Source organism: Heterodontus francisci, chromosome 13, assembly GCF_036365525.1.
Source record: "Heterodontus francisci isolate sHetFra1 chromosome 13, sHetFra1.hap1, whole genome shotgun sequence".
Taxonomy (NCBI): domain Eukaryota; kingdom Metazoa; phylum Chordata; class Chondrichthyes; order Heterodontiformes; family Heterodontidae; genus Heterodontus; species Heterodontus francisci.
Window position 1 is genome coordinate 19,850,364 of NC_090383.1, and position 23,095 is coordinate 19,873,458.

General features: G+C 43.3%; 1 protein-coding gene across 3 annotated transcripts in view; it reads right to left on the bottom strand.

The window, feature by feature from the left end:
- The window catches only part of mthfd1l (methylenetetrahydrofolate dehydrogenase (NADP+ dependent) 1 like), a 188,433-nt gene that overhangs the window by 90,565 nt on the left and 74,773 nt on the right, over positions 1 to 23,095 (bottom strand). For all 3 annotated transcript variants that reach the window (XM_068044467.1, XM_068044468.1, XM_068044469.1), the window contains 5 exons: positions 23,007 to 23,095; positions 19,526 to 19,594; positions 14,860 to 14,971; positions 4,776 to 4,915; positions 639 to 680 (listed from right to left, as the gene is read on the bottom strand). The exon at positions 23,007 to 23,095 is cut by the window's right edge and continues 52 nt beyond it. In XM_068044467.1, the coding sequence (XP_067900568.1) occupies positions 639 to 680; positions 4,776 to 4,915; positions 14,860 to 14,971; positions 19,526 to 19,594; positions 23,007 to 23,095 (452 nt within the window). The remainder of the gene's footprint in view (positions 1 to 638; positions 681 to 4,775; positions 4,916 to 14,859; positions 14,972 to 19,525; positions 19,595 to 23,006) is intronic.

The following is a 23,095-nucleotide window of genomic DNA, read 5'->3' on the forward strand; positions in this document are numbered from 1 at the left end:
TTCAATCGAGGCCTTCAAAAGGGAATTGGATAAGCACCTGAAGAGAAAAGAATTAGCATAATTACGGGGAAGGGGCGGGAGAGTGAGACTATCTGAGATGCTCTTGCTGAGAGCCGGCATGGACAAGACAGGCTGAATAGCTTCCTTCTGTGCTGTGCCCATGCTATGATTCTATTCAGACACAAGGCAGAATTCAAGGGCTGGAGGCAGTGCAGAGAAGAGGCACCAGACCCGATCCCCACTGTTGGAGTTCTGAGTTCTCAGCAAAGACTGGACCGATTTGAACTTTTCACCCTGTATAGGAGGCACCCAACAGGTGATTTTATAGAGGTAGAGAGAATAAATAAAGTCGAAAAGGTGAACTGGGAAACTAAACTGCAACACCAAAGCCAGGGTGACTAGTTCCAATTGCAGGATCTCCCACCATCACACCTCCTCTCCCTCAGCAATATATAGGCAAGCCCGTAAACCCTATTGAGGTAATGGAAAGCATAATAATTTCTATGGAATTCATGCAAATTTGGATTCCTTGTGCTAAAGATAGCATCATATGTTGAGTGCACAAGACAAAGAATCACTGAGAATATGGATCACTAGGGGAAACCTGAAACCTTTTCTGGTCTTTGAAGTGTACCCACCTCCTCTGTGTACTCTTTCGATAGGGGCTTGCCTGCAGTGACCTGAAAGACAGCAAATTAGTTACAGTTGTTAATTTAAATACAGGTCAACAGACACAAGCACAAAAATACATCTGTGAGGTTACATTTTACAGAAGCCATTTTCGGGTGGTATACAAATGAAATAAAAACACATCGAAACAAAGCATGCCTCCATATAACATCTTTCACCACCTCAGAATATTCCAAAGCACTTTACAGCCAATTAAGTACCTTTAAATACTAAACATAAGAAATAGTAGTAGACCATACGGCCCCTCGAGCCAGCTCTGCCATTCAATATGATCATGGCTGATCTTTGGCTTTAACTCCACTTTCCTGCCCGCTCCTCATATCCTTTGATTCCCTGATCCCAAAAATCTGTCTCTCTCAGCCTTAAATATATTCAAAGATGGAGCATCCACAACTCTGGCGTGGAGAATTCCAAAGATTCACAACCCTTTGAATGAAGAAGTTTCTCTCCATCTCAGTCCTAAATAATCGTCCCATTATCCTGAGACTGTGCCCCAGTACTCTGGGTTTCTTTAGCCAAGGGAAACAACCTCTCAGTGTCTACCCGGTCAAGCCTCTTCAGAATTTTGTATGTTTCAATGAGATCACCTCTCATTCTTCTAAACATCAGAGAGTATAGGCCCAATTTACTCAGCATCTCATCATTATACAACCCTCTCATCCCAGGGCCCAATTTAGTGAACCTTCACTGTACCACCTCCAAGGCAACTATACCCTTCCTTAAATATGGAAACCAAAACTGCACACAGTACTCCAGGTGTGATCTCACCAAAACCCTGTACAATTGTAGCAAGACTTTCTTATTCTTGTACTACAATCTCCTTGCAATAAAGGCCAGCATGGTATTTACTTTCCTAATTGCTTGCCGTACCTGCATGTTAACTTTGTGTTCCTTGTATTAGTACACCCAAGTCTCTCCAAACATCAACATTTACACCTTTTAAAAAAAGTTCTGCTTTTTTATTCTCACGACGAAAGTGAATAACCTCACACCTTCCCACATTATACTCCATCTGCCACAGTGTTGCCCTCTTAACCAGTAGATATCTCTTTGCAACCTCTTTGTGTTCTTCTCACAGCTTGCAATTCCCACCTAGCTTTGTATCATCAGCAAACTTAAGATACATTACTCTCGGTCTCTTCATTTAAGTCATCAATATAGATTGTAAATAGCTGAGGCCCCAGCACTGATCCTTGTGGCACTCCACTAGTCATAGCCCGACAGCTTGAAAATGCCCTGTTTATCCTTACTCTCCGCTTCCTGCCCGCCAATCATCTATCCTAATATATTTCTCTCAACTCCATGCGCCCATATCTTGCGTCTTAGCTTTTGTGTGGCACCTTATTGAAAGCCTTTTGAAAATCCAGGTATACTATATCTACTGGATCCCCTTTATCTACCCTACTAGTTACATTCTCAAAAAATTGATATATTTGTCAAAAACAATTTCCCTTTCGTAAAACCATGTTGACTTAGAACACATGGTTTTCAAAGTGCATCGTTAAGACTTCCTTAATAATAGATTCCAGCATTTGCCTTAAGACTGATGTCAGCCTAACTGGCCTGTAGTTCTCTATTTTCTCTCTCCCTCCTTTAGTAACCATAGAAAAATTACGCCACAGAACGAGGCCATTCAGCCCATCATGTCCGTGCCGGCTAAACATACTAGCCGCAATCTAATCCCACCTTCCAGCACCTGGTCCATAGCCTGGCAGGTTACAGCACTTCAGGTGCATGTCCAGGTACCTTTTAAAAGAATTGAGGGTTTCTGTCTCCACCACTGTTCCTGGCAGTGAATTCCAGACACCCACCACCCTCTGGAATTATTTTTTGCTTTATGTTCTGTCCAAAGGTATAACTACTGTTAGGGAGGCCTACAAAATACTCCCACCAGCATTTTCTGACTCGTTATTCCTTATCTTACCCATACTGATTCTACTTCCTGATTTTCTGAGCCATGATTCTTTCTCATTACTGTCCTTATGTCATCCTTTACTATCAGGGCTATTCCTCCTCCTTTTCCATTGTCTGTCTTTTCCAAATGTTGTGTACCCTGGAATATTTATTTCTCAACCTTGATCATCTTGTAACCATGCCTCAGTAATGGTGATTATATCAAACCCATTTGTGCCATTAGTTCATCTATCTTATTGCAAATGCTTCATGCATTCAGATAAGGAGCCTTTAATTTTTATTTTACTACTATTCATTGCATGGACCTTGTTCGCTGATGCACTATTACCATTAAACTCTGTCTCTTCCTGTCCCACTCTGCCTGCCTTTACCAAAGTTCCACACTGTCTATTGCCTCAACTTTTCTCTTTAAATTTCTGAATCTTCCTTCATCCGATTCCTCCCCCATTTTTAGTTTAAAGTGCTATCCACAGCCTGAGTGCTACGATTCGCCTGGACGCTGATCCCAGTTCACTTTAAGTGGAGCCCATCCCAACAGAACAGCTCCCTCTCTCCCCAGTACTGGTGTCAGTGCCCCATGAATCGAAACCCCTACTTCCCTCACCACTCTTTGAGCCATGTGTTTAATTCTCTAATCTGCTTGACCCTATGCCAGCTGGCGCGTGGCTCAGGAACAATCCAGAGATAATTACCTTTGAGGTTCTGTGTTTTAATTTGGACCCTAACTCCCTCAGCAGATTATTCAGAGTTCTACCTGTGTCGTTGGTTCCTACATAGATCACGACAACTGCATCCTCCCCCTCCCACTTCAAATTCGTCTTCAGCTGCAAAGAGATATCTTTAACACAACCTTTGGAACTCCCAGTCACGGCTGCAGAGAACAGTATCTATTCCCCTGACTATACTGTTCCCCTACCACATTTCTTTTCAGTAACCCCACTTGAATGGCGCCCTGCACCCTGGACAGTTTGCCGATCCTCCCTGCAGTCCTTGTTCTCATCCACACAGGTAGCAAGTATCTCGTACCTGCTGGTCACAGTCAAAGGCTGAGGCTCCTCCATCACTACATCCTGGATCCCCATACCTGCCTGATTCTCAGTCACACCCTCCTGTCCGTGACCAGTGACCAACTCTAAAGTTCTACTCAACCTAAGGGACCTGACTGCCTCAGAGAACAAAATGTCCAGGTAACTCTCCCCCTCCCTCACGTGCCGCAATATCTGCAGCTCGGACTCCAGCTCAACAACTGAACTGAAGTTGTTCAAGCCACAGACACTTAGTGCTGACATGGTTGTCCATGATCGCAAATGATTTCCCCAAACTCCCACACGCTGCAGTTATGGCAAACCACCTGCCCTACCATTTCTATCTAACCTTATTTATTTTTTTGATTAGTTAACTAGTTACTAATTTAGTACAGTAATAGCAAGTTTAAGTTTCCTAGCTTGGTGACAAAAAAACACTCGCCAGCTACTGGAGTTAAAACAAAGAATAAAAAAGCAGCACCTCCTTCCCCCTCAGCACTGAATTCCCACTTGCACCAAATTCCTGACTTTAGCACTCAGTTCCCCCGATCACTCTGCGCCCCATAAATATTGGCCAGCACAAGGAGAATTCCACTGTTCCTCCTTGAATGCTGCCAAGGGATCTTTTACGTTCACCCAAGGGGCAGATGTGACCTCAGTTCAACATCTCAACTGAAAGGTGTCACTTCCAACAGTCCCTCAGAATTGAGCTGTAGCATCAACCTGGATTATGTACTCAAGTCCTGGAGTGGAGCTGGAATCCACGACCTTCTGACCCGGGGGAAACACGCCAACACTGAATCACGGCTAATAATGGCCCTGGACCAATGGGTACAAATTCAACATCACTCTGTTGAATCATGTCCGGAAGTTACAGTCCTGAGCCACAGGTCCTTTCCCAGTTCACGGACAAACTCTGAATAATTGTATCTGCTCAAGTGAACGACATGGCATTCAAATTTTTACTTCCTATTCTCAAACATCAATTTCTGCTTGTTGTATCTTCAAACAGTTGTTTGACTAGGTCGCTGTATGGCACAAAATATCTCCTGGTGGAGACAGATTGGCCATGATTTAACTGAACAGCCGATCAGCCAAGGGGCTGAACGGTCTACTCTCGTTCCCATGTTTACACCATCTACTCACATTGGGCCCTCCACCATGCATCTTCAAGGCTCGGATTGTGGCCACAAGTACCACCACGTCAGGCTGAAGTCCCGAGGCTCTGCACTTGATGTTGAAGAACTTCTCCATCCCAATGTCAGCACCAAAGCCAGCTTCAGTCACTGAAAGACAATTGGACAATCCAGAAATCAAAAAAAAAAAGGCCTTGCAAACTCATTACCTCACGGTTAACTAGAAAGGTTTCTAAAAACCTTTAAACTGCACACAAATTGATAAAGAAAATGTACTTCTCTCCATTTGTAATTCCCAAGTTGTTGCATTGTAACACGAGTCAGCCATTCAGCCCCTCTACAGTGCATTCCACCATTCAGTGAGATCATGGCTAATCATCGCACTCTACTTTTGCCCACTTGGGACTTTTCTTGTTCACTTTTCATGTGTAGACTTACAATAATGCTGATCAACCTGCTATTGAACCCAGCAGCAGCCATGTACAGAGCAGGGAACAACAGCACCAAGGCATGATAATTTATAAAGTCAGAAATTCAGCCTTTACTTTTTGTACATATTTCCATTATAAATTCCTAGACTGGAAACTTTATGCAAATTTTTCACTGTAATTACACTCAAATGTCATTCAATTGGATTGCAGCTGCTCTGTATCTGAACTCTATCCACCTACCTTGGCTCCATATCCTTTGATATCCTTGTCTAGTAAAATAATCTATTGATCTTAGATTGAAAATTATTAACTGAGCTAGCAAATACTGTGTCTTGTGGAGTGTATTGCACATTTTTACCACCCTTTGTGCGAAGAACTGTTTCCTAATTTCTCTCCTGAGTGGCCTTGTTCTGATTTTAAGATTATTTTCCCTTGTCCTAGACTTCCTGCACCACCCCACCACAGTGGATAACGTTTCTCTCTATCCACCCTATCTATTCCTTTCAAATTCTAAAAACCTCAGATTGGTGAAGCTGGGGTTGTTCTCTTTAGAGAGGAGAAGGTTGAGGGGTGTTTTGATAGAGGTGTTCAAAACTTGAGGGGTCTGGACAGAGTAGATAGGGAGAAACTGTTCCCATTGGCAGAACTGATTTAAAGTGACTGGCAACAGAAGGACAAACTTCTTTCACGCAGTGAATGGTTAGGATCTGGAATGCACTGCCCAAGAGTGTGGTGGAGGCAGATTTAATCGTGACATTCAAGAGGGAATTGGATAATTATCTGAAGAGAGATATTTGCAGAACTACAAGGGGGAAAAGGGGAGTGGAACTAGCTGAGTAGCCCTTAGAGAGCCAGCATGGACACAACGGGCCAAATGACCTCTTTCTGTGCTGTTACTATTCAATGATTAAATCACCCCAGAAATGTCTGTCTTCCAGGGAATACAAGCCTGTAATCTCTCCCCATAAACTAAGCCTTGGAGCTCTGGTAACGTTCGGGGAAATCTGCGCTGTTTTCCTTCCATAGAATCACAGGATGGTAAGAGCACAGAAAGAGGACATTAGCCCATCGTGTCCATGCCGGCTCGCTGCAACAGCAACTTAGCTAGTCCCACGCTCCTGCCCTCGCCCCATAATCTTTCAAACTTTCTCTCTTCAGGTGCTTATCCAATTCCCTTTTGAAAGTCACAATGACTATGCACATATGGTTCTGCTCAACAGTATCCTATAGAACAAAGGAAATGGCCAATATATCCTAAAGTGTGGTGCTCAGAACTATACACAATACTCCAGATGTGCTCTAACCAGGGTTTTGTAAGCTGTAGCAAACTTCTTCACCTTTATATTCAAGCCCAATAGTTATTGATGTTAACATTCCATGAACCTTTTTGATTTTTTTTATACCTGTTACATTTTAGTGATCTGTGTGCATTGACCCTCACCCCCCCCCAATCTCGCTGGACCACCACCACTCCCAGCTCTTCACCATTTAAATAATACTCAGATCTATCCTTTTTTTGGTCCAGAATGGACTTGCTTGTGTTGAAATCCATCTATCACAGTTTTACCCATTCACTTAATCTATTTGCGTCTCTTTGGAATTTTATGCTCTAGTCTACACTACTTACTATGCCATCAATCTTTGTGTCATCATAAACTTGGATTTTAAGGCCCCAGCACAGATCCTTGTGGAACACCACTAGTCACTTCCTTCCAATTTGCGTACTTACCCATTAGCCCTACTTTCCGTCTTTACCAATCTCCGAACCAGGTTAATAATTTATCAATTCCATAAGCTTTAATCTTAGCTAAAACTCGTGAGTGAAGACTTTCTGAATGCCTTCTAGAAGTCCATATACACTACATCCATAGACATTCCTCTCTACTACTTTAATTACAACCTCAAAAATTCAATTAGTTTTGTGAGACATGACCTACCCTTTACAAATCCATGCTGACTTTCTTCAATCAGCTCAAATTTCTCTATGTGTTCAACAATGTTGCTTTTCCTACACCTACACACTATATTTACATACATACACTATATAAAATCTGTTCAGATTTAGGTCAATACACATAACATGGTCTACTACGGACAATTCAATCATTTCTACACTAGAAATTCATTGCTAACAATTTTCATCAAACACTGTAAACAGCAAAGTGTGAATTCAATGTTAAAAATAATTAATGGATAGTCTAAATTCAGCAACTTTGAGTTGAGAGTAAACTCCAATTGTGCACACGATCGGACAAGACATACTTATGCTCTCACCCGCACACAGCTGTGTTGGGTTTTAATTTCCACCAGCAATTATCAAGAGCTGCAAAGGTTCATCATTTTATACAACACCACCTCCAGTTTTATTGGAGACAAAGGAAAGTGTTTACTGGAGACAAAGGGAAGTGTCCCCCGAATTCTCACAGGGTTGAGCGATTAACTTGAATGCAAGGAAGGAGTCAGTGTTTCACATTCAGATATCAATGGCTGCTGTTATTTGGTGCAAAATCCAACTACTGTCACATCATAACATTCCCGCCCATTCTTTTTGTTGATGACACGAGTGTAGCTGGGATTTTAAATCTCCAGGGGAACTGTTGCTAAGATTGGATCAAGAGGATAAGAGGATGTACCGCTGAACAACAGGACCTGCTTTTTTTATTCTCATCCCCAAGTCAATCTTTCTTAGCTTCCTCCTGGGTGAATTCTTTCTGTAGTCTTTCCCAATCAAGAGTTGAAATAGCTTACATTTACATAGCGTCTTCGCCATAGTAAAAGCCTCAAGGCACTTCACTAGCCAAGCCACAGAGCAAGATGTTCCGACTGGTGGCCTAAGGCTCAGCTAAAGAGGTAGGTTTTATGAAGCGTCTTAAAGGGGGAGAGAGCAGTGGAGAGGCTGAAAGGTTTAGGGAGGGAATTCCAAACCTTAGGGCCGAGACAGCTGATTGAATGGACACCACCATGGAGCTGTTAAAAATCAAGGATATGCAAGAGGTGAGAAATGGAGTAGCGCAGAGAGAACAGTGAGTTCTCAGGTTGGTGAAGGTTACCGAGAGAGGGAGGGGCAAAGCCATGGACAAACCTTTAGCTTTGTACATACACCTGCTCAGCCTCATCTAAGCAAGCCAGACTAAGATGGAGGAGACACATCTTGAAGGAGCTGAGTTTCCATTCCCATTTCTGGCCGAAGTAGAATTCCCTTTCTTGTACACAGATCTCATTATTCACCTATTGAAGTCCACTGATCCCAAAGACGCAGGACACGTTCATTGCAGGGCTTCTCTTGGAACAGCCGGCACAGATAATCAGGCTCCACATGAATTGCCACTTCTGGGCCACGGGGAATAATATTTTTTAAAAAAAGGTTTTCTACCTCTTAAGAATGAAATCAGCAGAAAACTGCGACATTATATACAAGTTCCATGCCCTTCAACAATATTTAATCAGTGGCTCAAATACAGCCATGGTTAACCAGAGTGATTGCACTTTGAAGACTAACTAACAGATGTAACCCTGGTGTGGGGACAGATGAACTTAAGAGGTCACATTCCCTTCGAACTAGTGTCACCTGTGAGATGACACGTTGATTTAACTTGGAGAATTAAAGTCATGTCCGGATAATTTTACGGCATTGGAAAGATTTCACTCGTTCCATGTGCCCAGCTTTATAACGATTATATTTCCTGTCACGCTGTATCCTCCTCAGTCAATAAGATCATCATAAATCTGTTCTGTTCTTGGAAAGAAAGCCCATTATGTGCGAAGGGAAGGAAGCTACAATTACAGCTCCACACACTGGATGCTGGGCACTATTTGCAGAGGAAACCCCACAGGAAAGAGAACCAGCTGAAGCCAAGCCTACACTCGGGCGGTTCGAGCAGCTGTTCGCACCTCATTAAATTGCGATTATCCATCATCAAGCCCTTTTTGCTGCCTGAATCCCAACTTGTACCAAGTCCCATTCACCCATCACCCCAGTGCTCGCTAGCCTGGTCCTGGTCTGGCAACATCGCTAATTTAAAATTCTTATCATTGTGTTCAGATCCCTTCCTACCCTCGTCACTATTTGTGTAACCTCATCCACCCCACAATCCTCAGGGATCTCTGCACTCCTCTGATCCTGGCCTGTTCAGCATCCCTGATTTTCAACGCTCCACCACTGGCGTCTGTACCTTAAGCTGCCCTAAGCCCTGGAGTTCCCTCCTCGAGTCAGAGTCATACAGCATAGAAACGGGCCCTTTGGCCCATCGTGTCTGTGCCAGCCATCAAGCACCTAACTATTCTAATCCCATTTTCCAGCACTTGACCCACAGCCTTGTATGCTATGGCGTTTCAAGTGCTCACCTAAATACTTCTTAAATGTTGTGAGGGTTTCTGCCTCTGCGTTCCAGATTCAAACCACCCTCTGGGTGAAAATTTTTTTTCCTCAAATCCCCTCTAAACCTCCTGCACCTTACCTTAAATCTATGCCCCCTGGTTATTGACCCCTCCGCTAAGGGAAAAAGTTTCTTCCTATCTAACCTATCAATGCCCCTCATACTGCTGACCATTAATTCTACCACTTAGCAAGTTTGACTCACTGGATCCCTGAAACCAAGACTAGAAATTGCTTTCCTCCTTTAAGAAGCTCCTTAAAACCTACCTCTTTGACAACGCTTTTGTTCACCTATTCTAATAACTCTTTATGCGGCTCAGTGTTAAATTTTGTCTGATTAAGCCCCTCGGGACATTTTATTACATTGAAGGCACTATATAAATGCTTCAGGCAGCTCCACGTCCTTAATCGCCACCCCACCCCGATGCATTAAAACACAAGCGTGTAGTAAAACACACGAATAAGCCTGAAGAATGTGTGTGCAATGCATTAAACTAACGTTAATCTTATCACAACATATCATAGTTAAACAAAGCTTGACCCAGTGGTCATGTGCAGTTTTTTTCCCTCCATTTTGGCGAGTTTTACTGTACCCCCACTCCACTGCTCCCCAGAGAAGGTGGGATAACGTGTCCCCCAAATCAGCTTGGCCAACTTCTAGCAGTGGCTTAACTGGTAGCACTCTCACCTCCAAGACAGAGGTCATGGATTCAACTTCCAAGGGACCTGAACCCATAATGCAGATTGACACTGCAGTGCATTACTGAGGAGTGCTGCACTGTTGGAGGTGCCATCTTTTGGATGAAACATTAAACTGAGGTCCTGGCTGTGACGCACTTTGGGGCATCCTGAGGTTGTGAAAGGCTCTATATAAATGCAAATTCTCTCTTTTTAAGAGCATGGGGAAAACAGACACAGAGTTCAATACTACAGCCCATCTGGTTGGAATGAAGTTATATCTCCAGATGATCAGAAAAGTGACGTCAACTAACTAAACAAAATTTATTCAGATGAACACTTTGATGATATTGATTACATTCTACACAAAAATAGTTAAATCAATAAAAAAAGGATACCACGCAAAAGAATTAATTTGAATAAGCCAATGGAATGCTGTAATAGAGCAGCATTAAGTACTTCTCTCATTTCATGATTTTTAAAAAAAAGTATTCTTGGCAATAAGCACAGAAATTCAGCTCAGAACCAACAGGTTAAAAGGGACAGATATATCACGACACTGCTCCAACAACAGGATCTGTTAGAATTCAACAGATCAGCTTCTGTGCATTTGTCGAGGACTAATGAGAAAGCTTTTCAAAAGGTTGTTTATTTACTTTCCTAAATTGAGGAAATCAATGGAAAAATAATTCTAGAAAAACAAGGCAGGATGTAATGTGAATGGACGCTGTTCGATGCAGAGAACAATAAGAGGGGTCTGGCCTGTGTGGTTTTCAAGGAAACGGGTGCACGGCCAAGTCAGCTGGAACAAAGCAAACCTGCACTAGCTCCAGGTCGCAAACCTCAGGAACCCAAAATCAAAATACAACCAGCCGTTCAGTGAACTCTGAGCCCAAGGTTCAACTGCTGTCACATCTAACGGAATAAAGCATTTGACATTCTTGCCCCTCTTAGCGACTTGCTCTTCAAAGAAGAATGAACTTGTACTTAAACAGTACCTTTCACATCAGGACATTCCAAAGCACCTCAAAGCCAGTGAAGTAGTTTTGAAGTGTACTCACTCTGTGACATAGGGAAACGCGGCAACCGGTTATTGCACAGCAAGGTCCCACAGACAGCAATGAGATAAATGACCAATTAAATTGCCTCTTTCTGGTTGAGGGATAAATATTGGCCAGGACACAGGGAGAACTCCCCTGCTCTGCTTCAGTGCTATGGGATCTTTCCCATCTACTTGAGCGAGCAGGCAGGGCCTCGATATATCTCAACTGAAAGACGGCACCGCTGACCGTGCGGCACTCCTCAGTACTGCACTGGGATTGCCGGCCTGGATTATGTGCTCAAGCCTCTGGAGTGGGGCTTGACTCCATAAGCTACAGACTCAGATGCGAGCCATGGCTGGTCCAGAGGTTCACTCACTGCCTTGGCGTTAGCTCCTGCAAAATTCTCACATTTGCTGCTACCTTAGAATTATGTAGCTCCTTGTATGATTGAGACAGAGCCTTTCCAAATGCTTGTCAATCAGCAGGCCTGTGGGTCTCCATCAAGCTCAAATAGTCAAAGAGCAGGATCGACTGTCAAGACAAGTTTGCTGATTTATTTAACAAAGGCAACATGTTGATGGGGGAATAACTACTTGCAGTGAGCTCCCCTCAAAACATCTGCACACTTGACATCCTCCCTGTCCTGGAAATACTTTCCCTAAAAGCTGATCAAGGACCGTGTGAACTCTTTGTTTGGCCTGATCCTATCAAAGCTGGTGTTCTCCCTATGTCTTTTCGGGCTGTTAATCTCGGCTCAAATCCTGCAGATTATTATCTGACCAGACAGCCTGTGATCAGGGTTACAAGGAGAACCATATCATTTATGGATTTGATCAGCAAAGGCAGCTTTTTATATTAATATGCCACACTCTCCAGGTTAATACCATATTTCAGCATATTTCCATAAAAGAGGCAAATGAACATATAATCCATCTTTTGTTTGAAACATTAAACCAAGCCCCTGAAAGATGGATGGAAAAGACCCCAACGCATTATTTCAAAGAGGAACAGGTGAGTTCTCCCCTTATGTCCAGGTCAATATTATTCCTCAACTAACAGAAAAATATACTTTTATTTCTTTCTTCAGTCACGGGATGTTAGCGTCGCTGGCAAGGCCACCCTAACTGCCCTGGAGAAGGTGTTGATGAGCTACTTTCTTGGACCAGTGCAGTCCACGTGGTGAAAGGTACTCTCACAGTGCTGTTCAGGAGGGGGTTGCAGGATTTGGACCCAGCGGCAGCGAAGGAATGGCGAGATACTTCCAAGTCAAGATGGTGTGCGACTTGGAGGGGAATTTGGAGGTGGCCGTGCTCCCATTTGCCTATTACCCTTGTTTCTTCTAGGTGATAGAGGTCATAGGTTTGTAAGGTGCTGTTGAAGAAACCTTGGTGATTTGCTGCAGTGTAACTTGTAAATGGTACACATTGCAGCCATGGTGCGCCGGTGGTGGAGGGAGTGAATGTTTAAAGTAACTTCTATTAACTTCAAAAGGCAGCAACAATTGCACACCAGTTGACTACAACTGTCACCTACTAACGCCACCTGTAATAGTCATTGACTTGTAGGAACAGAATGTAGGCCTTGCAGCCCCTCGAGCCTACTCCTCTATTCAATTAAAACACGGCTAATCTTAATCCTAACTCCATCTATTACACCTTGGTTCCATAACCCCTAATACCATTATCTAACAAAAATATGTTACTCTCAGTTTTGAAATTTTCAATTGACCTAGCCCCATTACCTTTTAAGGGGATAGGGGGGAAGAGGGGGAAGAAAGTTCCAGATTTCCACTATCCTTTGTGCAAATAAGTGCTTCCTGACATCACCCTGGAATGGCCAGCTCTAAAGTTAGTTAGGTCCCTTCTCCTGAAGGAAACGTGACAGCCAGTTATTGCACAGCAAGCTCCCACAGACAGCAATGAGATAAATGACCACCCCTTAATCTTCTGTATTCACGGAAATACAAGCCGAGTATATGCAACCCTGTCCTCATCACGTAACCCCATTAGCCCTGGTATCATTCTGGTGAATCTGTGCTCCATCCCCTCCGAGGCCAGTAAATCAGTACTTCGTGAGGTGAAGTGCCCAGGATGGAACCCTAGTACTCCAGATGGGGTTTAACCAGAGTGTCATGCTAGGCCGCCACCTACCAAGAATGAGGCACATCAATTTTGTCATGAACATTGATTTTTTTAACTGTTGTTGGAGCGAGGAAATGACTTGTTAAACAGATCAGCCGTGGCTGAAAAAAAAACATTCACATACTAACAGACATCGAAGGTGAGGAAGCGCATTCCAGGGCCTAAGGAGGATACAAGGGGCAGGGCTGGTTGGACCCGCTGGTCACATGACTAACAGGCTGTTCCAAGGTTTTCTTTTGAACTGGCCACAGACAGTTTGAACTCAGAGTGTCTGTTTGCTCCTGGACTGAGAAGATCTCTCCTGTCTGCTCCCTTCTCTTTCTCACAAGCCTCTGAATCCACTGAAGATACATGAACCTCAATAGAGAAAAGTCTCCTACGGCAAACAAGGTTTAAGAAGAATACTGGGCCCCAACGTAAAGCAAGATCTACCTACAATCAAGGACTCTACAGTGAGCTCGAAGAACCGTAACAAAAATTCTTCAGATATTGCCTCAAATATTTCCACTTTATTTTTCTTCTGCTGTTTTCTGTTTCTATTTGCATGCGTGTATCATGTATGTATCCTAGCGTGGGCACGTTGTGTATCCATAGGTGTTAACCGAATTAGAGTTTAAGTTTAATAAACTTCAACTTTTCATCTTCAAACCTAAGAAAACCTGTTTGTGCTGTTTTCGTTGCCTGATCATTGGTGAATCCTTGTTCACTGCTTTCCAAGGGGCAGTGAAAAACATGGTGTGTTTAAAATTAAACCCTGTTACGGTAAGACCAGGTGAAGGCTGAGAGGGAACCCGGGACATCTTTCTCACCTGGTCTTAACAAGAGCTTTATATAACTATAACATAACTTCCATCCCTTTGTATTCCAGGCCTCAAGATAAAGGTCATCATTTCATTACCTTATTCATTATTTTTTGTACCTGCCCACTAGCCTTTAGCGATTTATATACTTGGACCTCTAAAACTTTCTACTCCCTCAGTTGTTCGCTTTTCACCATTTAGAAAACACTGATTTATCTTTGAGGTTCAATGTGGGTGACCTTACATTTTCCCACATTGAACTCCATCCGCCACAGTTTTTCCCACTCACCTAATCAATGTCCCTACAGGACAACATCGGGATCCCGATACAGCTGTCTACTTATATAATAAAAACAAGAAATGCTGGAAATACTCAGCAGGTCTGGCAGCATCCATGGAGAGAGAAGCAGAGTTAACGTTTCAGGTCAGTGACCCTTCTTCAGAACTAGCAAATATTAGAAATGGAAAAGGTTATAAGCAAGTGAAGCGGGGTTGGGGCAAGAGATAACAAAGAAGAAGGTGTAAATAGGACAAGGTCACAGAATAGCTGACCAGAAGGTTGTGGAGAAAAGGCAAACAATATGTTAATGGTGTGTTGAAAGACAAAGCATTAGCTGTCTACTTACCCACAAACCCCTCCTTGCCAACCAGCTTCAACGCCAACTTGTCAGCTAAAACTGAAGAATTACCGTGTGCAATATTCGCAAAAGGTCCAGCATGCACAAACACGGGGGTTCCCTTTGGGGGTGGAAAGAGAGAAAGAGCGATTAAAAACCAACAGTCTCACACAGTACTGCCATAAACAACCAACAATTATTTGCAACTTTCCTTCTGAATCCAAAAAAACCAACCAACGTTCCCGCAATCCAGAACATACTGTGCAGTGCAACAAACAGACCGAGCACACAAAGAAAAACTAAGAAGCAGCACTGACACCAACCCTCGTTATCTGTGCAAAATGCATGGACTTGTAATAGTCAACCAGAATGCACAAATTCAATGTCGAATTCAAAATTGTTACACTGTTGTCTCGAAAAATCGTAAAGGTAAACCTAAACCTAATGGGAGGAAGCCTCTGGTTACATTTGATAAATTGCATTTAGCTAGTGCCTTTAAGATCGTAAACATCCGAAGGTGCTTCACAGGAGCATTATTGGACGAAAACTGACCGAGTCATATTAGGAGATCTTAAAACACGTGACCAAAAGCTGGATTTGGTGTAAATGACATAAAATTACATTGAATTTTACAGCACAGAAAGAGGCAATTTTCTCTACATCTACCCCTTCAAAATCTTAAAGACCTCCCATCAGGCCACCTCTCAGTTTTCTCAGAAAAACAGCCCTAGCCTCTTGACAGCCTCAGTTCTGGTATTACCCTTATAAAACTTATTTGCACCTTCACCAGTGTCTCTTTATCCTTTTTGTAATACAGAGGTCAGGATTCTGCACCGTACTCTCAAATATAGCCTGACCAAGGTCTGATACAAGTTTAGCCTAACTTCTCTGCTTTTAAATCCTAAAGACAGACAGACTTGCATTTATATAGCAACTTGCACGATCTCAGGACGCCCCAAAGCACTTTACAGCCAATGAAATACTTCTGAAGTGCAGACACTGTTGTAATATAGGAAATGCAGCAGCCAATTTGTGCACAGAAAGCTCCCACAAACAGCAATGTGATAATGACCAGATAATGTTTTGGTGATGTTATTTGATGGATAAATATTGGCCAGGGCACTGGGATAACACCCCAGCTCTTCACAGAACTGCTACAAAACAGAAGGAGGCCATTCAGCCCATCCTGTCTACACCGGCTCTCCAAATCAGCAATTCACTAACTGTCATTCTCCTGCCTTCTCCCCGTAACCTTGCACAACAGAATCAGAGATGATTACTTTCAACAGTGCCATGGGATCTTTTCCACCTACCTGAAAAGGCAGACAGTGCCTTGGTTTAAAGTCTCATCTGAAAGATGGCACCTCCAACAGGGCAGCACTCCCTTAATACAGCAGTGGATTGTCGGTCAGAATTTTTGTGCTTAAGTCCCTAGTGTGGGACTTGAAACCCCCAACCTTCTGACTCAGAGGCAAGGGTGTTACCAACTGAGCCACAACAAACATTACTCCAGAAATGAACCCCAGTGCTATGTTCACACTTTTACAGACTGGTTAACCTGCACTGCTACTTTTAGTGATTTATGAATCTGTATCCTAAAACCCTTTGTGCCTCTGCCCCATTTAGACTTGCATTTTTTTTTTGTTGAAAAATTGAAACAGCTCACAGGTAAGTTAAATATAAAATTGGGTTTAACGAGATGTGTGACGGGGCAGATAGAAGCAAATTGGTCTTCCTGGATAGGAACCAGGATGGATTTACATCATGAGGCAGACTCAAAGTGAGTAGAAAAGCAGCAATGAAACTCTTGCGCCACCTGTGGGAGTGAGGCTAAAGTACATCCTTTGGCACTGACAAATGCTGTGGCCGGTCCTCCCGTTTTGCTTCATAATGAGTGCATTCTTTGGTTTCAAGTTTCAATCAGATTCTTATCACTGGTCACAATAATTATGACAGGAGTTTGATAATTAGCTCAGTTGAAGAAACACAGGTTTGAGACACACGGTTGAACTGACACTTGAAGGTGGTTGTTGTTTTCAGATCTTTTCAGGCCATTATAAATTGCCCCTAGTATAGGTAGGTGGTAGGGGAACATAGGGACAGGTGAAGATGTGGTAGGAATATGGGATTAGTGTTGGATTAGTATAATTGGGTGGTTAATGGTCGGCACAGACTCGGTGGGCCGAAGGGCCTGTTTCAGTGCTGTATCTCTAAATCTAAAAAAAATCTTCGCACCCTTCCCTTGGAGAATACAGTGAATTTGTGAAAGGATTCACAGGCTGATTAAAAGTCTGTGATGTGAACGCTTCTTCCATGGCCGTAACCACCTTTATACCTGCCAATCGGATGGTTAGTCCTATACAGCAGGAGGGTTTTACTAACTTCGACGACTCACATTTACATAGTGCCTTCAACATAGTAAAATGTCCCAAGGTGCTGCATAGGAGGATAATCAGACAAAATTTGGCACCGAGCCACATAAGGAGATATTAGGGCAGGTGACCAAAGGATTGGTCAAAGAGGTGGTGTGAATTCCTGATTTTAGGGCCTAAACAGCTGAAGGCATGTTCACCAATGGTGGGACGAAGGAAATTGGTGATGGTCAAGAGGACAGAATTGGAGGAACACAGATATCTTGGAGGGTTCTGGGGGTTTAAGGTCCGAGGGAGGCTACAGAGATAGAAAGGGGCGAAGCCCTGAGAGCTTTAAACACAAGAATTTTAAATTCGAAACACTGCTGGGCCAAGAGCCAAAGTAGGCCAACAAGCACATGGGAGAAGGCAGAATGGAACTTGGCACGAGTTAGGATAGGGTGAAGTTAATGGGATAAGTTGAAGTTTATGGAGGGTGGAGAATGAGCAGCTGGCCATGAGAGCATGGAATATTCAAGTCTGGAGGTAACGAAAGCATGGATGAGGGTTTCAGCAGCAATCAGACAGAAACAGTTAATATCAGAGGTGGAAGTAGGCAGTCTTAGGGTGGTTGAAATTTTTAATAAAACTGTTTTGTGTGAATGTGTTGTCTTGCTGTAACGCGTCACAAACAAATGTCTTCAACCCCCAGGAGGACAGAGTTGTGGAACCAGCATTGTGAATTGATTCTCCAACTCTGAAGCATATCCTTTCCAGTTGTTTTGCTGCAGTGCAAATATTCCACAGAACAAAATTCAGTCATTTATAAATGAACAGAATATCTTGTTAACTTCAGACCCTGAAAATGACAACCTTTCGATAACATGCACCCTTTGCATTTTACACTTCAGCACAGAAACCCACCATCTTCACCATCTCAGCCATTGACTGCTTCATCTAACCACCTCTTCAATGGCTTCACTAACCTACCCACTGACCTTGTTAATCTCTCTCGGCATGAAACGCTTCCTAATATCCATCCTCAACCTGCCTTTTCATGGTTTTCCCAAAATACTAAGGGAGAAATTTGGGCAGTGACATAAACCAGCCCATGGCGATCGGCAACACCATTTACACCTCACGTAGTAGTATCCTTTGCCGTTGTATTTTGGACAGAAAAAAAATTGGGTTGTAAAACGGTCTACAGATTCACCAGCATCCATGATAAATGTCACTCCCCGTGTTCTACTGCAGTTAGTAAGTCTATAAACTCTCCTCTCATTCACATCCTTTCGAGGCTGAAGACTCTGAACAGGACTAACCTTTTCTTTAAAAGTAATTTATTTGACATGAATCTGTACGTTCTCTCCAAATCTAAAAATAACAAACGACCTTGACTTCAAAAAGAACTGTCCCGAGCCTGCCCCTCACAGGCCCCTCAAACTCCATCTGTAAAAACATGAACTGCCCTTCCACAAGCACAGGGGGAAAAGAAAATGCCACAATGGAAAGTTCTCAGGAACTGATATTCAGCCACAAAGCATGATCACAAAAAACAGGAAGAGGCAAATACAAAGAGAAAGGGGTTTCACGATCCAGTAAGAGATGCAGTAACCATTAGCTGCTAAAATCCATTTGCTAAATATCTACCAATTGGAGTTTTAATAGATTCCAAAGCCCTTTTCTTTTTTGTCAGTCTACCCAGAGCCATATAGATTTTTGTTGGGTAACAAATCCAGAGCAAAGCTGGGTAAATGGAGTACAGGAGAGCAACCATGATCTGACTGAACAGCAGAATGGTCTTGAGGGGAGAAATGGCCTAATCCTGTTCTTATGTATCTCGTTAGGTGTCAGCCATGGCACAGTGGGTGGCACTCACATCCTGGAATCGGACGGTCATGGATGCAAACCCCATCTGGGGACTTGAGCACAGTGTAGTAGTGAGGGAATGGTACACTGTCAGAGATACCGCCTTTGAAATGAGATGTTAAACCACCTTCACTCTCAATTGGACATAAAAGACCCAATGACATTATTCGAAGAAAAGCAGGGGAGTTCTCCCAGGGTCCTCAACCAACACCACTAAAAACACTATCTGGTCATTATCACATTGTTGTTTGTGGGAGCTTGCTGTGCGCAAATTGACTGCTGAGATTCTTACATTCGAACAGTGACTACACTTCAAACCTATTAATTGACGATAAAGCGCTTGGGGACGTCTGGAGTTTACCAAAGGTGCTATATAAATGCAAGTCCTTTCTTTTCCTATCTCAGGATTGTCGCTCTTTTGCAATGAAGTCCATGAGAGTTTTGAGTGTTCTTACCTCCAGTGTTTGCATCAAGGTGGGTTTGATAGCATCTTTCATCAGAACAGCTAGTGCACCACTGACCCCCTGCAGACAGAACAGAGAAAATTACTTTTTAAGAACAAAGTGCGGTTTTCAAACGGACAGACGCAGACATGTTATCAGTGTTGTAACTCATGTTAGCATCAGACAGCAACGCAGAGATCTGGACTAATAATCCAGAGAATGAGAGTTCAAATCCTGCCTTTGTAGCTTGGGAATTTGAATTCAGCTTACAAAATTAAATCTGGAAATAAAAAGCTGGTGTCATTAAAAGTGACCATGAAGCTGTCAGATTGTTGTAAAAACCCAACTGGTTCACTAATGTCCTTAAGGAAGAAGATGTTTGCCGCCCTTACCCGGAATGGCATACATATGGACTCCATGCCCACACCCACGCAGCTGTCGTTTGCCCTGTTCTTTACCCACCCTCACTTATCCAACGGCAATTTGGAGTTAGGTCCAGGAGGAAGCAGAGAGTGGGAGAGTACAATCAGAAAACTAGGACGGACAACTCCGTGGTATACCAGGAGGCTACTGGCGAACGTGCAACTGGCCTGCCTGACCCAGAGGAGCTGAACCATGAATTGTGGTGAATCCTCCCTTGGAGCTCCAGACAGACCTGCCAAGACAGCCATGGCCGAGTTGGTAGCACACTCTCCTCTGAGTCAGAATGTCATGGGTTCCCGCGCACCTCCAGATACCCAAGTACAGAATGCAGACAGACACTCCAGTGCAGTACTGAGGGAGTGCTGCACCATCAGAGGCACCGTCTTTCAGAGGCGTTAAAACTGCCTGCCCTCACAATCGTACACTTGAGAATACCTAAACTTTGGTATCTTCATAACTTGTGCCAAAACTCTCTCGACCAAGAGGAGCGAGTCTTTCCATTTCACTGTGGTCAGGTTGAGCTCCAATTCCAGATGTAGACTTCACCTTGCACTGTAAGTAAAGTGCTTGTGCAAAGTCATACAGCTCCACCAACACCACGCCAGTCGTGCAAAAGCAGCATTAGTTTAATCTGTCACGTGGACATTTGACAAAAGCCTTCTGAAAGCCTGAATAAAGTACATCAGAGGGAGCAGCTGAATTCATCAGTAACATTCTCAGAAAAGTTAGAGGTTTGTCAGGGTGAAACATTAAGTGATCGGGGCAGTTCAGAGTAGACGGTACTTGGCTTTAAATGGTCAGGTTAACCGAAATTAGAGACAATCGTCAGGCAGCCCCTTTAATTTGAATTTTCAATGCAGTATCAAATCCGTGTTTCAACTGGGTCTACTCAGAATACATTAACTATCCATGGTGAGACTTAAATGAGCTGAATTAGCTGCATAATTGTATGTTCCATTAAAAGGAGTAAATATTTAATTAGAACTCGAATCGTGAAGCCTCTTGAAGTCATGGAACATTCAGTACTTCAATCTGATCTAATTGAAGATTGTAATCACTCTCTCATCCTTTGGCCAAGTTTGACCTGCATTTAATCAGATCTCACATTCACAGTTAGGCGGACCCCCTTCACCAATACGACTGTTTAAAGATCAATGAACATTTCAAACGTAGTTCAAAGAATCTGTGCCACAATTTGTACAAGGACGCACACGAAGCAATGGCAGACAACTTATTGGAAGATGGAGTAAAACCTCATGTGAGCAAGAAGACTTGCACCAAATGGATGTTCTGTTATACTCAAATACATAGAAATATTTTAAATTATTTACATCCAACAGGAAGCTTTTTTTTGCAACGGAACAACCTGCATTTATATGGCACCATTAATGTAGTAAAACAAGGTACTTCACAGGAGCTTAATCAGACAAAAATTGACACAGAATCAAAAGAGACATTTGGAGAGGTGACCAAAAAGCTTGGGCAGAGGTAGGATTTAAATAGTGTCTTCGAAGGAGGAGAGGCGGGAAGGTATAGAGAGAGAATTTGAGCTTGGGGCCTCGATAGCTGAAGGCACGGTCGCCAGTGGTGGAGCTGAGAAGGCTGAGGGGAGATATGATTGAGGTATACAAAATTATGAGGGACATTGATAGGTTAGATAGGAAGAAACTTTTTCCTTTAGCGGAGGGGTCAATAACCAGGGGGCAGAGATTTAAGGTAAGGGGCAGGAGGTTCAGAGGGGATTTGAGGGGAAAAAAATTTCATCCAGAGGGCGGTTGGAATCTGGAACACACTGCCTGAAGGGGTGGTAGAGGCAAGAACCCTCACAACATTTAAGAAGTATTTAGATGAGCACTTGAAACGCCATAGCATACAAGGCTAGGGGCCAAGTGCTGGAAAATGGGATTAGAATAGTTAGGTGCTTGATGGCCGGCACAGACACAATGGGCTGAAGGGCCTGTTTCTGTGGTGTATAACTCTATAACTCTAATTAAAAATCGAGGATGCTGAAGAGGCCAGGGTTGGCAGAAGGCAGAGATCTCGAAGGGTTGGAAGCAGTTACAGAGATAGGGAGGGTACATTCTAGGACGGTCTTTTTTTCTCCCTCGCCAGCCCTTCGGCGAGTGCCTGAACCCCCGACACAAGGTACCACGACCCAAGCTTTCAGAATCAATAAAGAATTAAAACCAACAGCTGGGATCTGAAAGTACAAATCATTAACCAGACTTTAGTCCTGCCAGTGTGACTACTTCACGCTGCTGTTAGACTCGTTTTGGGAGGTCGAGAAAAATATTTAATTTGACAGAATGTGAAGAGCTGCTATTGGTAACCTATCCTGCTGGTCAGAATTTAAAGGATCACAGTTTGCTTCTTACTTTTCAGCCTAGGAGCACAAAGAGCAAGATAATTGCAATTTTATAGGCATTATTTTGGAGCCCTTTGTTGCAAAATATATTTAAGAGAAGATACTCTCTTTTAATGTTTCAGCTCGACACATTGCAAGCATTCTCACCTCTCGAGTCAGAAAATTGTGCGTTTTAACCACCCCTCCAGTTCTGAGCACATAATCCAGGCTGGCATTTCAGTGCAGTGCTGAGTGTCAGAGGTGCTGACTTTTGGATAAGACATTAAACCGAAGCCCCGTCTGCCCTCTTGGGGGGGGCGGGGGGGGGGGAATGTATAAGAACCCATTGCACTAGTTCGAAGATGATCAAAGGAGTTCTCCCCAGTGCCCTGGCCAATATGTACCCCTCAACCAACATCACAGAAACTAAATGGCCATTACTGTAATGTTCTCTGAACGAGTTTGCTGTGCACAGAATTGCCTGCTGCACTTCCATTAGAATAATGGCTACACTTCAAAAGCACTGGCTGCAAAGTGTTTTGGGGTATCCCAAGGTCGTGAAAGGCGCTATACAAATGCAAGTCTTCCTCTTCCCCACCCCCCACAAGAGCTGAAGCAGAGTTGTCAGAAATTGCCTTTCAGATGAAAATTACACCGATTAATTTTGTATCGGTGTCAGTATCACCTCCATCGCATGGCTTTAAAATTTAGATAATTGGTACATACCAAATCTTCTGCTGTAACCGGTTGCCCTTTCCGGTCATTGGCTACCACAATCTTACCGAATCGATTCTTCATGTCGGCCAGACTGTTGG